The sequence below is a fragment of the Sceloporus undulatus genome, chromosome 2 (assembly GCF_019175285.1).
Source record: "Sceloporus undulatus isolate JIND9_A2432 ecotype Alabama chromosome 2, SceUnd_v1.1, whole genome shotgun sequence".
Taxonomy (NCBI): Eukaryota; Metazoa; Chordata; class Lepidosauria; order Squamata; family Phrynosomatidae; genus Sceloporus; species Sceloporus undulatus.
The window spans coordinates 162080862-162094197 of NC_056523.1; the positions used below are offsets into that span (position 1 = coordinate 162080862).

General features: G+C 47.5%; 1 protein-coding gene across 1 annotated transcript; it reads right to left on the reverse strand.

Annotated features, from left to right (window-relative positions):
• Positions 1 to 6948: 6948 nt before the first annotated feature.
• Positions 6949 to 8971, reverse strand: NOG (noggin). The gene has a single exon (XM_042452747.1). The coding sequence runs from the start codon at positions 8621 to 8623 to the stop codon at positions 7904 to 7906; it is 720 nt and encodes a 239-aa protein (XP_042308681.1). The 5' UTR covers positions 8624 to 8971; the 3' UTR covers positions 6949 to 7903.
• Between the last annotated feature and the right edge of the window lie 4365 nt (positions 8972 to 13336).

Here is a 13336-nt window from a genome sequence, read left to right on the forward strand (position 1 = left end):
TCTTGAGAGCTGAAGTTGAAAACATTAAGAGGACCACAGGTTCCCCAACCCTTCCCTTAACAGGTCCCCCCAGGATTCATTTAACCTCTTTTTTCTCTTCTTAGTCCTGTTCTGTCTCCACACACGCTTTAGAGACCAATAAAGAACAAAGACATTTGTTTTAGTAATGCATAGTGGACCATACTATATATTATATCATGTTCCAGTGAATCAGCCTGGAGAGAGGTTGTAATTTTTTTTAAAATCACAATTGTTATTGCTTTATTGTTTATTGCTTCAACTTCCTCCTCATTTTATAACTGTGTTTCTCCCAGGTCAAAAATATATAAAAAATTATGACCCCCTGGTCATAAAAGCATAAGGCCGCCCTCTGCTCGAGAGCATCTAAAGCTAAAATTAGACTTCTTTGCCCCTGCCTGAAGTTTGAAGGTATCTGACGCAAAGTATATTCTAAATGTGATCATCCATCCAGCATGTCTTTCAGGCGCCACTAAGATTAAATGAAAGAATCATAAGATGCAAGTCTTTAACTTTTAATCCTTTTACAATGAACCTTTAGATAGTCTTGGGGGCAGGGGGCCTTCTGTATGAGTAATAGTGCCCCTTGTTTCTCCTCACTAAGTTAATGAATACCCACAACAGTCAGGTACCTGGGCTCCCTCCCCTTCTTCTATCCCCCTATCCGACTGGAAGGGAAAGTGAAGTATAAAAGGGAAAGGAAGAGATGCCAGGAGAACCAGACTCCAGCAGAGAGGGAATCTCCTGATTAAAATAATTAACCTAATAGATTTCTTCAGATTTTTAATACACACACACACACACACATATTGGAATACCAGAAAAATACAGAAAAAGGCACCGCTACCTTTCTCTCTCTCTGTGTCTGTCTGCCTGCAGTATGTAAAAGGTCTAAGTGCCCCCCTTTTGAGGGCTTAATTATTCATTCATTCATTCCTTTTTCTTTTTTTTTTTAAAAAAGAAATCTCCCCAAACACAAGAACGGCAAGACATACACAACTACCTATCATATTAACAAGAGTGTTTCTGTGCGGTAGGCATGCAATGATTTACAAACGTTCATAGCCTTGTTCAGCCAAGACGAATCAATCAAGCCCTCCTCCTGGAAAATAATAGCCATGTATAGTATTTACTTTCAGATGATTTCTTTCTAATAAATACATATATTGTGCATGCTCGGGTAGAGGGAGAGTCAAGAGGGAAGAAATGGGGGAGGGGGATTTTAAAAAGCCCATGCCCCGTCCCTGAATTTGGGTTTGAGATATAGTCATGGAACAAGCCAAGTACAGTGCAATCTTAATGTATGTCTACTCAAATGTAGGGCCCATCGAGTCCAATGGACTTAATGCCCAGATAAGTAGGAGCATTTGAAGAAATGCATGCAAGATCTGAGTGTCTTGAGCAGTGCAAGTATAGGGTGGAATAGGGCAGACTATACCTGACTCACAAAGGCTGCATCTAGACTTCAGAAATAATCCAGTTTGACACCACTTTAACTGCCATGGCTCATGGTTATGGAAGGCTGGGAATTGCAATTAGTTAAGGGAATTCTGGTGCCACAACTGACAATTCCCAGAATTCCGTAGCCCTGAGCCATGGCAGTTAAAGTGGTGTCAAACTGGATTATTTCTGCAGTGTAGATGAGGCAAAAGACACTGTGGTAGCATCTCATGGCCTCCTTGCTCCTTCCCCTATGGTAGGCCAGAAGACATCTATCCAGGCACAGCCCTTGATCACTTCTTGACTGGGTTAGGCAAGTTCCAGGGGTGTAGTTATGGTGGAAGATTAAAATCAGGACATTGCCCTCCCCCCCCATAAGAAATTTTTAATTCATTTCCCAAATTTCTAGCACTGCAGTAATTTAAAACTTCAGTTGAACATTTAGAAATAGTTTAGGTTCCCCAAAAAAAGGGGGGGGCAAAATTAGCAGGAGAACACAGCAGATGTAAGAGTTCAAGTTGTCAGCAACTTTCCCTGATTATCTGCAGTACTGTACTAGAAAATTGGAGACTGAAAGGAAAATCTCATTGTGTGTGTGTGTGTGTATTCTTATTCATGGGCAATGCCTGTATTTTGTCCCACCCACCCCTGCCCTTTGTAGCTGTTCCCTTGGGAAGACTTGACCAGTTGCATCCCCACCTTTCCAGTCTGGAAAAGGCTGGTTTACAATAGGCTGATGTAAGTTCATTCGCTGACAACCAATGATGGCTATTTTATACACACACAGGGCAAGGATTTGGCACTGCTGCCACTATTAAACTATCCTCTGGAATCCTCTGTATAGATGGGACTGGTCCTATGGGTGTTTCACTTATGTGAAGGCACTTCTCAAGGAGTTCCAGTTTTATAGAGAGGCCAGGGGCATACTATGTAAAAACAGTATTTTACATTATGTTCTCCATCCCCCCCTGCATCTACCACCAGCTCCATAGCTGAAATTAGTCACACTCCAAGTCCAGAGGGTGTGACTTCCAAATAGTGTTAAGTTGCATCTCTTTATAAGTCAAGTGATAACATGTGGGTAATAGGGAGGGATAGGAGAAACAAGGGCTTGCAGTCATTAACCTATGTTAATTGGTCACAGATAAGGCATGAATTGTTCCTGGTAACGTTTGAATTGGGGGAAGGTGTGAATTTCACCTGAGGTGACCTGGGCCCCTCACCACAACTCATGGACATCTACACACTGTTCTGAGTTGATGTTCCCCAGTGCCGTTTTCAATTCTTTTTCTTCCAAATCAAATTCCTGCAATGTGTCTTGCAAAACCCTTTTAGGTCCCCTGCTGCCAGCTTCATGTGGGCATCAGTGAGGTTCTTAGCAGCAGGGGCAAATTCATTCCCCACCTCACCCCCAGCCTTGCTCTCAAGAGCTGTCTAAACATGCAGGGAGCTGTGTTGACTTCAGTCAACACATGAGTTCCAGCTAGAGTCTGGAAATGTAACTATTTTGGACTGCATATCCCCCAAATGCTGGCTGGAGGGAAGGATTCTGGGAGATGATTTTTTTTTTTAAATAGAGCTCTTCCAAGTTCTGGGTTTTAGCCAATTTTATCTATATTGAAGAGAGGTCTTTTGCAAAGCTAATGAATAGTCATTAGCCTTGCAAAAGACCTGTCTCCAATGTAGATGAAAATTGCTTGCTATGTTTAAGATTGCACAAGCCACCCCAAATGCTTTGTATTGCCACAGGGGCAGCTCATAACAATCTATCTCTTGGGAATATCCATTCCTTCTTACCAGCTATTGCTGAGGCCTGCAGCTAAGCTTAAAGGTCATGAGGAAGGGAGGGGAGAGATACATCCTCTTCATCCTTGCTATAATGAAACCCTCCCTCCACCTCTGACTATCAATGGCCATCCTAAACAAAACTGCCTTAGAACACAATGTTGGATAGCGAGTTTAGGCCATTTATTCCCACCACCAGAATTTTAAATGGATCAAGGTTTTGGAGAGCGGAAGGCATACTTTTTGGGGCCCAAGCTGTGCTCTTCTGCCTGCTTCCTCAGAGGTTAGCCCCACTTACTTCAAGGCTAGCTACCTGAGAACAAGCATCATTAAACGTAAGAGGAACAGTATTTTCTGAATATACATGTATAGGGTTGGGCTATCTGTGGACACAGTTGACAGTCATTATCTGCACTGCCAAAAGAAAAGCAAGCATTAAGAGGCTGCAGAAAGGAAAAGGGGTGCTGAGAGTGAACAGGGTAGGGGCTGCTTGGAGTATTAAAACAGGAACCTTGAGAGTATTCCCTTGGGCAATGTGCATATGAAATAACTACAGACCAAGTTGATCTCAATTCATTTCACTTTCTTTGTAGTGGGATAATTCTATCCTTTCTGGCAAAGCCTGTGTCTTTAAATAGCAGGGACAAATTCAACAGGTGCGGCCAGTTTAAAATATGACTTGAACTAAAAAATCCTGACTAGGCCATTTTTCTAGCCATCTAAGCTCCACATCTATCATATGGTTTAATAGTTTAGACCTACTGAACAAGATGCCATTTTTTCCATGTTCTGAACAGAGTGGGGCTGGTGGGGGTGGGGAAGACTATGCAGAATATATACTTAATACTGTTGTATCTCCATGCTGGGAAAAATCAACCGATGCTGGAATTTCTGAATGCCAGGGTTATTTAAAAGCAACCAAAACTAGACTATGATATTTGAACCTCTGCAAACCATGGGTGCCTGACACTGATACCTGTGCATGTGAGAGAATGTCAGTTTGGTTCTACCCCATTGCTACAGGATCATATCTGCCTTACTTTAAATCAGTTTGTTCAGATGAGAGAGACCCTGTTATAATAGTCACTGGAGATTTGCTTGTTTGCTTCACCAACAAGCCCAGGTTGATGGGGGGAGCGGGAGGACTTTTTGGACTACAGCTCTCAGAATCCACAAGCCCTGCTGACTGGGGGATTTGGGCAACTGTAGTCTGAACAGCATTCCCAAACTCTGCCAACATGCAAGTGAAACAAAGAGAGATGGTGCATAAGATTTGAAATATCAACTTTTAAAAGTTGTTCACCTGCATTGAAAATAAGGCTGAAGAAAGGTGAGGAGTGTGGATGGGCCAGTCTTCGCCACATTGGTTTCATTGGCCCTTCTCTCCTAAGTTTCCAGTGGAAGCTGGGAACTCCATGTCAGTATGGAGTTTAGTCCAAACTTTAAATAAACTAAGTTGCTGAGAGGAGACAGGGTGATGCAGTGGCTTGAGTGTTGGGACTACAGTGCTGGAGGATCAGGGCTTGATTCCCTGCTTGACCATGAAAACCCACTGGGTGACCTCAAGCGAGTCACACACTCTCAGCCTCAGAAAACCAGGTGATGAATTCTCCATAGGCACCATAGGCATAAGACATAAGGCACTGAACCTGGGTGTACTTCAGTTCAACTCCTTGGGTAACTTTTTAAAAGTTTGGACTAAAATCTGGAGTGGATAAACCTCCACTGACATGGAGCCACCAGCCTCTTTGGCAGGTAGGTATGTATGTATGTATAAATAAATAAATAAAATCAGTCAGCCACTGTGAGACATGGATCACACCTTGCTGCAACCACAACTGTTCTCAAGATGGCACGTGGGATGGGAGGGGGTGAAGTGTCCATCACCTTTTGGGGTACAATAGCACCCAAACCCCACAAAACAGGGATACTTTTACTGGGTCAACCCAAATGCACAATATACATGCGGCAAGCTTTCGAAGCTCCATAGACTTCTTCATCAAGCAAAGATGTTAAAAATCATACAGGGGGAAAAACAACAAAAAATTATATATGAGAATGTTAGTCATAGAATTTGAAGATCTGTTTGTCTTAGTCTGGAAAATCAGCACACAAAAGGATCTTGCAGCACCTTTGAGACTCACTCAAAGAAAGAAAATGGTAGCCTGAGCTTTCACAGACTCGAATTAGCCACATTACCCTGGAAAATCAGTCTGCAGAGAGATTTTAGAGCACCTTTGAAACTGAATGAAAGGTAGTTAAAGACCTAGCAGTGTTAGTCTGGAAAATCGATCTGCAAAAGGAACTTGGAGTACCTTTGAGACTAACTGAAAGAAAGCAGTTGGTAGCATGAGCTCCAGTTAGTTAAAGACATAGCTGTGTGAGTCTGACAAACCTGCACGCAAGGGATCTTGCAGCACCTTTCAGACTAACTGAAAGAAGGAAGTTGGCAGACCCGAGCCCTGCATTTGGTCAAGCTGTTGTGCTTATCACCTTTTAGTATTCACCCTCCTGCAAGGTTTGGGAGGAAGGAAAGGAGCATCCATCCCTTGGAAGGCCCAAAGGAGGTGGGAGATACCAGCCAGCCTTTCCCGGGAGCCCAGGGGTTAAGCCTGGCTCGAGGGGGTGGGAAAGGGGTGCTGCCCGAGAAAGGCGGCGCCGGTCTCCCGCAAGCGCCCAGCCACCAAGGCTCAGGTTTCAGGCTGCTGGACCACAAGGGAAGGTGTCAGAGACACGTGGCTCCTTGGAAATGAGATGTCAAAGCAGTGGCGGCGGGCTGCACCGCTCCCCCCATCTGCCTATCCCAAGGCGTCTGGCCCACCTTCCAGGATGGGTGACAGGCAGATCTCAGCCAGGGTGAGGAAAGATCCATGCCAAGCCAGTGGCCCCTTCCTTCCATCCACCAAACCATTGCAAAACCTCTAGTTGCTGCAGCCACACTGGAGAAACAGTTCAGTTTGACACCACCTCTGGTGCCACAAGTGACCACCATTGCCAGAATTCCACAGCCTTGAGCCATGGCAGTTGAAAGTGGTGTCGAGCTGGATTATTTCTCCAGTGTGGACTGACTCCTCATCCGCTCTTCCTGCTGTCAAGGAGCCTTTTGCTCTAGCTGGGCACATCACAGACTGGCAAGGAGTGGAGGGCTTCCTTTGGAGACACACACTGGTCCTTGGCTGGCTGGATAAGAGAGAAAGGAGGCATGAACCATCATCCATCTCAATACCAAAAAGTTAAAGGGATCCCTTTTGACCCCGCCAGCCACCAAATTTGACATCTCTTAGCCCCACACCAAACAAAATGTCACCAGGGTGCTCAGGTTGTTGCTTTTTTTCCTTTTTAGTGGCTGGTTTTAATTCTGAAGCTCAACTTTTCCACTACAGGGGAATGACTATATAAAGAATAAATAAGCAGACGCTCTTCCATTTACAGTGGATTCCAAGGCATCCCAAAACAAAAACCAAACAAAAAGCAGTTCTCTATATACAATAACGCTGTGTCCTAATTTTTTTTATTATCATAATAATAATAATAACAATAATAATTATTATAATATCTTGGTGGCCCATAAAAAAAAATCCCACACGCAACTCAGGCATACATTTTCCGAAGAATGGAAAATCTCTTTATATTTATATATTTATAAAAGGTTTTCTTTTCTTACCAAAAGCTCACGTTTCCTTAAAAAAAAAAAAAAATAAAAAAAAAAAAAAAAAAAAGAGGGGGGGGGGAAGACCTCACAAAGAAAGCGAAGTTTTGTGGGGGCTTTTCTGTTTCCTTCAAAATTCCCCCCAAATACTTTCTTTTTTCCTTTTTCCTTTCTCTCTTTCCTGAAATATAAATTAAAGGGGATGGGGAGGAACAGAAAAGGGACGGCCTGGAGGTGATGTCTCTCCAAAAATACAGTAGACAAGAGTTCTTGTTGTAAAACTAACCTTTCCAAGAGGGGCTTTCAAGGGGGACTTTGGGTCTCTCTATTATACCCCAGGGATTCCCACACTCAGCTCTTTTGGACCCCGGCCCCCAAAAGACTCAGCCATCTTGGCCAGGATTCTGGGAGGTGAAGTCCAGCACATCTGGAAGGCCAGTGTTTCCCCAAAACTTGGCTCTTCTAGATGTTTTGGACTTCATCTCCCAGAATCCCTGATTGGTGACCAAGCTTGGCTGGGGGCCTTCTGGGAGCGGAAGTCCAAAAAAGAAAAACAACAATACTGTAACTGGAAACCAAGGTGAGGGAATTGCTGGTTCTAGTCCAGTGCTCCCCAAAATGTGGGTCCTCCAGATGTTTTGGATCTCACCACCCAGAACCTCCGACTGGGGACTTCTGGGAGTTGAAGTCCAAACAACAAACCCTGGAAACTGAAGTGTGGGAACCGCTGGTTCTAAGTCCAGTGGTCCCTAAAACGTGGGTCCTCCAAATATTTTGGTCCCTGACCGGGGAGTTCTGGAAGTTGAAGTCCAAACAACCAACAAAACCATCACCCCAAAAGCCCGGCGCCCAAAGTCTGGCCATGGCTGGCGATGCCCAAGAGTCCCATTCCCGACACGTGTCACGGCGGGGAGCCCCGTGGGAGTCCGGCCTCCCTGTGGTCCTTTGGGGGGGGGGGGAGTCCCGGAGATCAGGGCCGTGTCCGGAGGAGGGCGTCCTGGTCCCCGGCTCCTAGCAGGAGCACTTGCACTCGGCGATGACCGGGTACTGGATGGGGATCCAGTTGCAGCGCTGCAGGCCCCCGCCTCCTCCGCCTCCCGCCCCGAGGCCCCGGCGCTGGCACCTCCACCGGAGGAGGGTGAGGTGGAGGGACTTGGCCGGCTTGCAGAGCATGCCTTCGGGGACGGAGCAGGAGCGCTTGCTGAAGCAGGAGCCCACCTTGACGAAGCGGGGCCAGAAGCGGCTGCCCAGGTCGCTCCAGGAGTAGAGCACCGGGCAGAAGGTCTGCGACCAGAGCCACAGCTGCAGCTTCCGACGGAGCTTCTTGCTCAGCCGGGGCTTCTTCGCCGGGGAGGCGCCCCCGCCCCCGCCGTCGGAGAACTCCAGGCTGCGGATGTCGGAGGGCATGGCTCCCGAGGGCCGCTGGCGCAGGAGCAGGTCCGCCTCGGCCAGGTCCTCCCCGGCGGCGGCGGCGGCGGCGGAGGGCCCGCGCTCGTCGGGGGGCAGCGCCACCGCCATGAAGGCCGGGTCGAAGTGGGCGCCCAGCAGGGCCCGCAGCAGCGTCTCGTTCAGGTCCTTCTCCTTGGGGTCGAAGAGCGGGTCCGGGTGCTCGATCAGCTCCACCAGCGGCAGGTGGTCGCTGGGCGCCGGGCGGATGTGCAGGTAGTGCTGCCCGCGGGAGCCCTCCAGGCCCAGCAGCACCAGCACCAGCAGCGCCGACGGAGCCCCCATGGCCAGGCCCTCACCGCCGGCCCCGGCCCCAACGCCGGCCCCCAGGCATCGGGAAGGCCCTCCGGCAAAAGGCACCGAGCTCCGACGGCGCCCAAGACGCCCCTTCCCTCCTTCCTTCCTCCCTTGTCAAGGCTCCTTTGCGCCGCGGCCCTGAGCGGGATTCGACCCTCGGCGGGAGGCTCCTCTTCCCTTTGGCTGCTTCTCCTTCTGCCGGGAAGCTCCCGTCTGCAGAGCGGCTTCAAAGCGCCTCCGCTTTCGGCTCCATTCGCGAGGGGAAGCCCTGGCTCTCTCCTCCTTCTTCTTTTCTCTCCTTCCTTTTTCTGCCCAGGCTCCTCTCTTCTCCGTCGAAGGAAAGGCGCCCCGAGGGGAAGGAGGCAATGTCCCGGGACGGCCAAGGCTCAGCTCCCAGCCATCCCAGCAGCAGGGGACCAGGAGATGCTGCGGAGGAGGCTGCTGCTGCTGCTGGTGCTGCTGCTGGACGGCGGCTCAGGCAGGGCTCCGCTCCGGGCCAAAGCAAGGCAGGCGGCAGGCTCCCCGGCGAGGAAGAGGAGGAGGAGGAGGAGGAGGAGAGCCCGTCGTCTCAAGGCAGCCTCGGCTCCTGGCAACCTGGCAGCAGCAGCAGCAAAGCCTCGCCTGCCTCCATGTGCGCGCCCTCCTCCGCCTTCGCCTGCTCCTCCTTCTCTTTTCTCCGCCTCTTTCCTCCGCCCCCCGCTCCCGCCTTGCTCCTGGGGCTGTTCTTCTCCCCTCTCCCGCCGGGCTACCTGGCCGCGCCGGCATTTATGGCTGTGGGCGCCTCCAGCGCACGGACCCAGGCACGCGGCAGCACCCCCCCCCCCCCCCCGGGCCCCGGGAGGGAAGAGGAGCCAGGCAGACGGCGCCCCCTGCTGGCACAGCCCCGCCATCGCCCTCCAGGAGAGGGACAACTAGGCTCTATGCACACAACACACACGCACACACACACACACGGCCACATACATACACACCCACACCCATACACACACACATATATATATACACACACACACATATATACACACATGTACATGCACACACATGCACACAAACATATTTATACACACCCACACCCACTTATATATATATATATATATATACCCACACCCACACACATATACCTGTATATATATATACACACACACACACATACACACATATACACACACACATCTATATATATACACACACACACACATGTACATGCACACACATGTACACAAACATATTTATACACACCCACCCACACACACACACACACATGCAGGCTCTCCCCCCCCCCTTTACTTCTCCATGCCTGGAATACTTAAAAAAAACCCCATATGTGTGTGTGTGTATTATATATACTTAAAAACACCAATATAAAAACACCACTATATATATATGTGTGTGTGTGTGTGTGTGTAATAATTAAAAAAACCACCAATATAAAACCCTCAGTATATACTTAATACTACACACCCCCATGTAGATGTTTTTGTAAAACTATCTCTGGCATGGAGGAGTAATGGGAGGGTTCCCCAAAGGCTCCTGGGAAGTCTGAGGGCCTGCTGTCTGTGCCTAGTCCTGACTCCTTACTTTCTGATTTTCCTCAGAGAGGGCCTGTGAATTCCTCTGACATACAAAGGCCTCCTCCTTCCCCGTAAGAAGCCTCTCCAGTCCCTGCCTGCAAAGGGGACCAGCCCTGACAGGGCAGCCTCAAGAAAAGGGTGACTAGGTGTCCTCATTTTCTAGGACATGTCCTGCATTTCAGCCTTCTGTCCAGGAGGACTTCCCAAATGGCGTCCATTTTGACCATGACCAATAAACATCAATTTACATGCATGTCAGTGTGTTTAGCTTTATGTTTGGTCATGTCCTTCATTTTTTGTGAACGTCCTCCATTTTGCAGTGCCTTGTCCTCCTTTGCAGCTGGGACATCTGGTCACCCTGTGGAACTAATTTTTTTTTAAAAAATGTCATTAGGATTTTGCTGCTCCAAATAACTGACCGGCTTGGGATCTTTAACTTCAGTGGATGGGTGGGTGCCTTTGCTGCTCCACTTGTCGGGTGCCTCTGCACTGCAGAAATAATCCAGGTTGATACCACTTTAATGGTTACTGTTCAGTGCTATGGAATTCTGGGAACTGTAGTTTTGTGGAACACTTAGCCTTCTCTGCCAGAGGTCTGGTGTCACAACAAACCATGGTTCCCAGAATTCTATAGTGCTGTGTCATGGTAGTTAAAGTGGTGTCAAAATGGATTATTTCTGCAGTGCAGATGCAGCCAAAATGTCTCTGGCCAGCCCTAACAGACTCACCTCATATGGTTCATATAATCCAGATTTTTAAAAGGTAACCCAAGGTTAAGTTTTTAATTATTTTTGAGAATCACAAAAGTAAGAAATCACATTTACCTTCCAGATTATTTTTGGAATAAAATACTTTCCTATACAAGACTGTGCACCAGTATACACAGGCCTGGAGTCCCCAAGTATGTGCCTGTAGAAGCAAACACACCTTGCATGCCCTCCAGCACCTCCCAGCTAAAAACCAGGAGACACATAGCCAAGCAACATCAGAGTGTGGCCATGATGGCAAAAGCGATTATGGAACGTCACATAAATTAGAAGAGAGTGCAGCAGTTTGCTTTTGCCGGAGTCTACAGAGAAGGAGAAGAGTCCCTGTCTTAACTGGCTGCATACTACATTCCCAAGTTGAGCTTAGTTTATAGCAATGGAAGTAAGCTAAGGGAGAAGGCGGGGACGTGCGTGAAACTGACGCATTCTGAAAGCAGCTGAGGACCCTGAGTCCCTTTTTTCTTCCTCAGCAAGTCACTCATGAGTGAGAAGCACACAGGGAAGGACGCTGGTAGGACATGGCAATGAAAGCAAGTGATGAACTGTTCTCCTCCCACTACTGAATGTCAAGCCCATGTATTTACTTATAAAAATAATGTATATGTCACCCAAGCCTGGGGCTTAAGGTGTTTCAAAACATGTTTTTAAAAAGAAAAACATTGAAAACACAAGGGGCAGCTAGGCTTCTCACTCAGAAATGAAGAGAAAGGCGCATGCCTTTTGCCTTCAGAGGAAAATACTAAGTACAAAGGGACGGGATGCTCTTGGGGTCATGGAGAAATTTGCCTATGGAAACAGACATCTTTGCCCATTGCAGGGAAAAAACACCCCGTATTCAGTTCAGGTCAAGCAGGACAGCTTGAGCAAGCACTATGCAATTGTGTGGCAAAGTCACACCAAAATACACGAAGATAATAATAAATGCACACAAGAGCAGTCTAGGTGTGTGGGCAAGAATCTGCTTGTAAAATGCCCTAACATCTAAAGGGAATCTTGTGGACCTTCAGATATGGACACTCAGGATGAACAGGCCGCCCTTTTCAGCGCTGGATCAGGGCCATGGCAACTATATGCTGTGGCCCCAATCTGGCCTTTCCCCAGTACAAAAAGCTGCAAAAAGCTACTCCTTTTTGTGCCTTAGAAAGAGCACCATAGTCACCGGTGCCATACCCTTTTGGGGCTCCTTTGGTGCGGCATCATCTGGACACAGTGCCAGAGGAGCACCGTGATACCACCCGCCATGTGGTGGGGTGTGTGGTGTCATACCGGCATGGGGGCAGAGTCGGGGCGTGTGTCGTGTGGGCACCACGCCCCCATTCCGCCCCAATGCCGGCCTTTGATGCCAGTCTGTCGAGGCTCATCTCTCACCATTCCTCACTGTGGAATTAGAGGGATACCTTCTCCAGCATAGGGAATTTTCTACTCATGTAGACCATGGATCGAGGGCAGAATGGTGAATCAATACTTAGATAAATCCCACTGATTCAATGAGGCTACTCTAGTTGAGACAAACAGTAGGATTTGGCCCTCTGCATTGCACAGTACAGAATGCAGCTCAGGGAGCAAGAGTCATGTTGCTGGACTGCAAATCCCAGCAGCTCTATACAGACAATGGAATCCTGGGAGCTGCAATCTATCACCATTAGCATCCTACTAGCCACATAAAACCTGCCCCTTGAAGTAGAGGAATATTTTCTCTACTTATATTGGCTGGAGTTCTGCAAAATTAGTTTTTGAATGACAGCATTCAGAATCTCTCTGCCACTGTGGCCACAGGCCATTCTGCTGAGGAGATTTCAGGGGCTGGAGTCCTGAAAGGTAACTTTTCCAAGCTTTAAATTGCAAGGGGAACCTCCATGAACAACAAAAAAGACTCTTTGCTGCAGACAAGGGCCTCTGATGGAACAAGGATAGAACAGAGGGATGTGTGTGGTCATCCCTTCTGCCTTCTGATATGTTGATTCTATTGATTTGTTGTTAATTGCCATCAGGTCACCTCTGATTTATGACATCCCTATGAATGAGAGACCTCCAAGACACCTTACTATTAACTGCCCTGCTCAGATCTTGCAAAAAGGTGTGGCTTTTTTTTAAAAAAAATTGAATCAATCCACCTGTAATACTGTCTTCTGCACAGCTTGCTGCCCTTCACTTATCCTAGCATATTTGTCTTTTCTAATGAGTCCCATTGTCTCATGACATGTCCAAAGTAGGACCGCCTCAGTTTAGTCATATTTGCTTCTAGTGAGAGTTTAAGATTTATTCTAAGACCCATTCATTTGTGTAAATCTACAGCGCAGTATAAATAAAGTTTAATAATAATAATAATAATAATAATAATAATAATAATAATAATAATAATA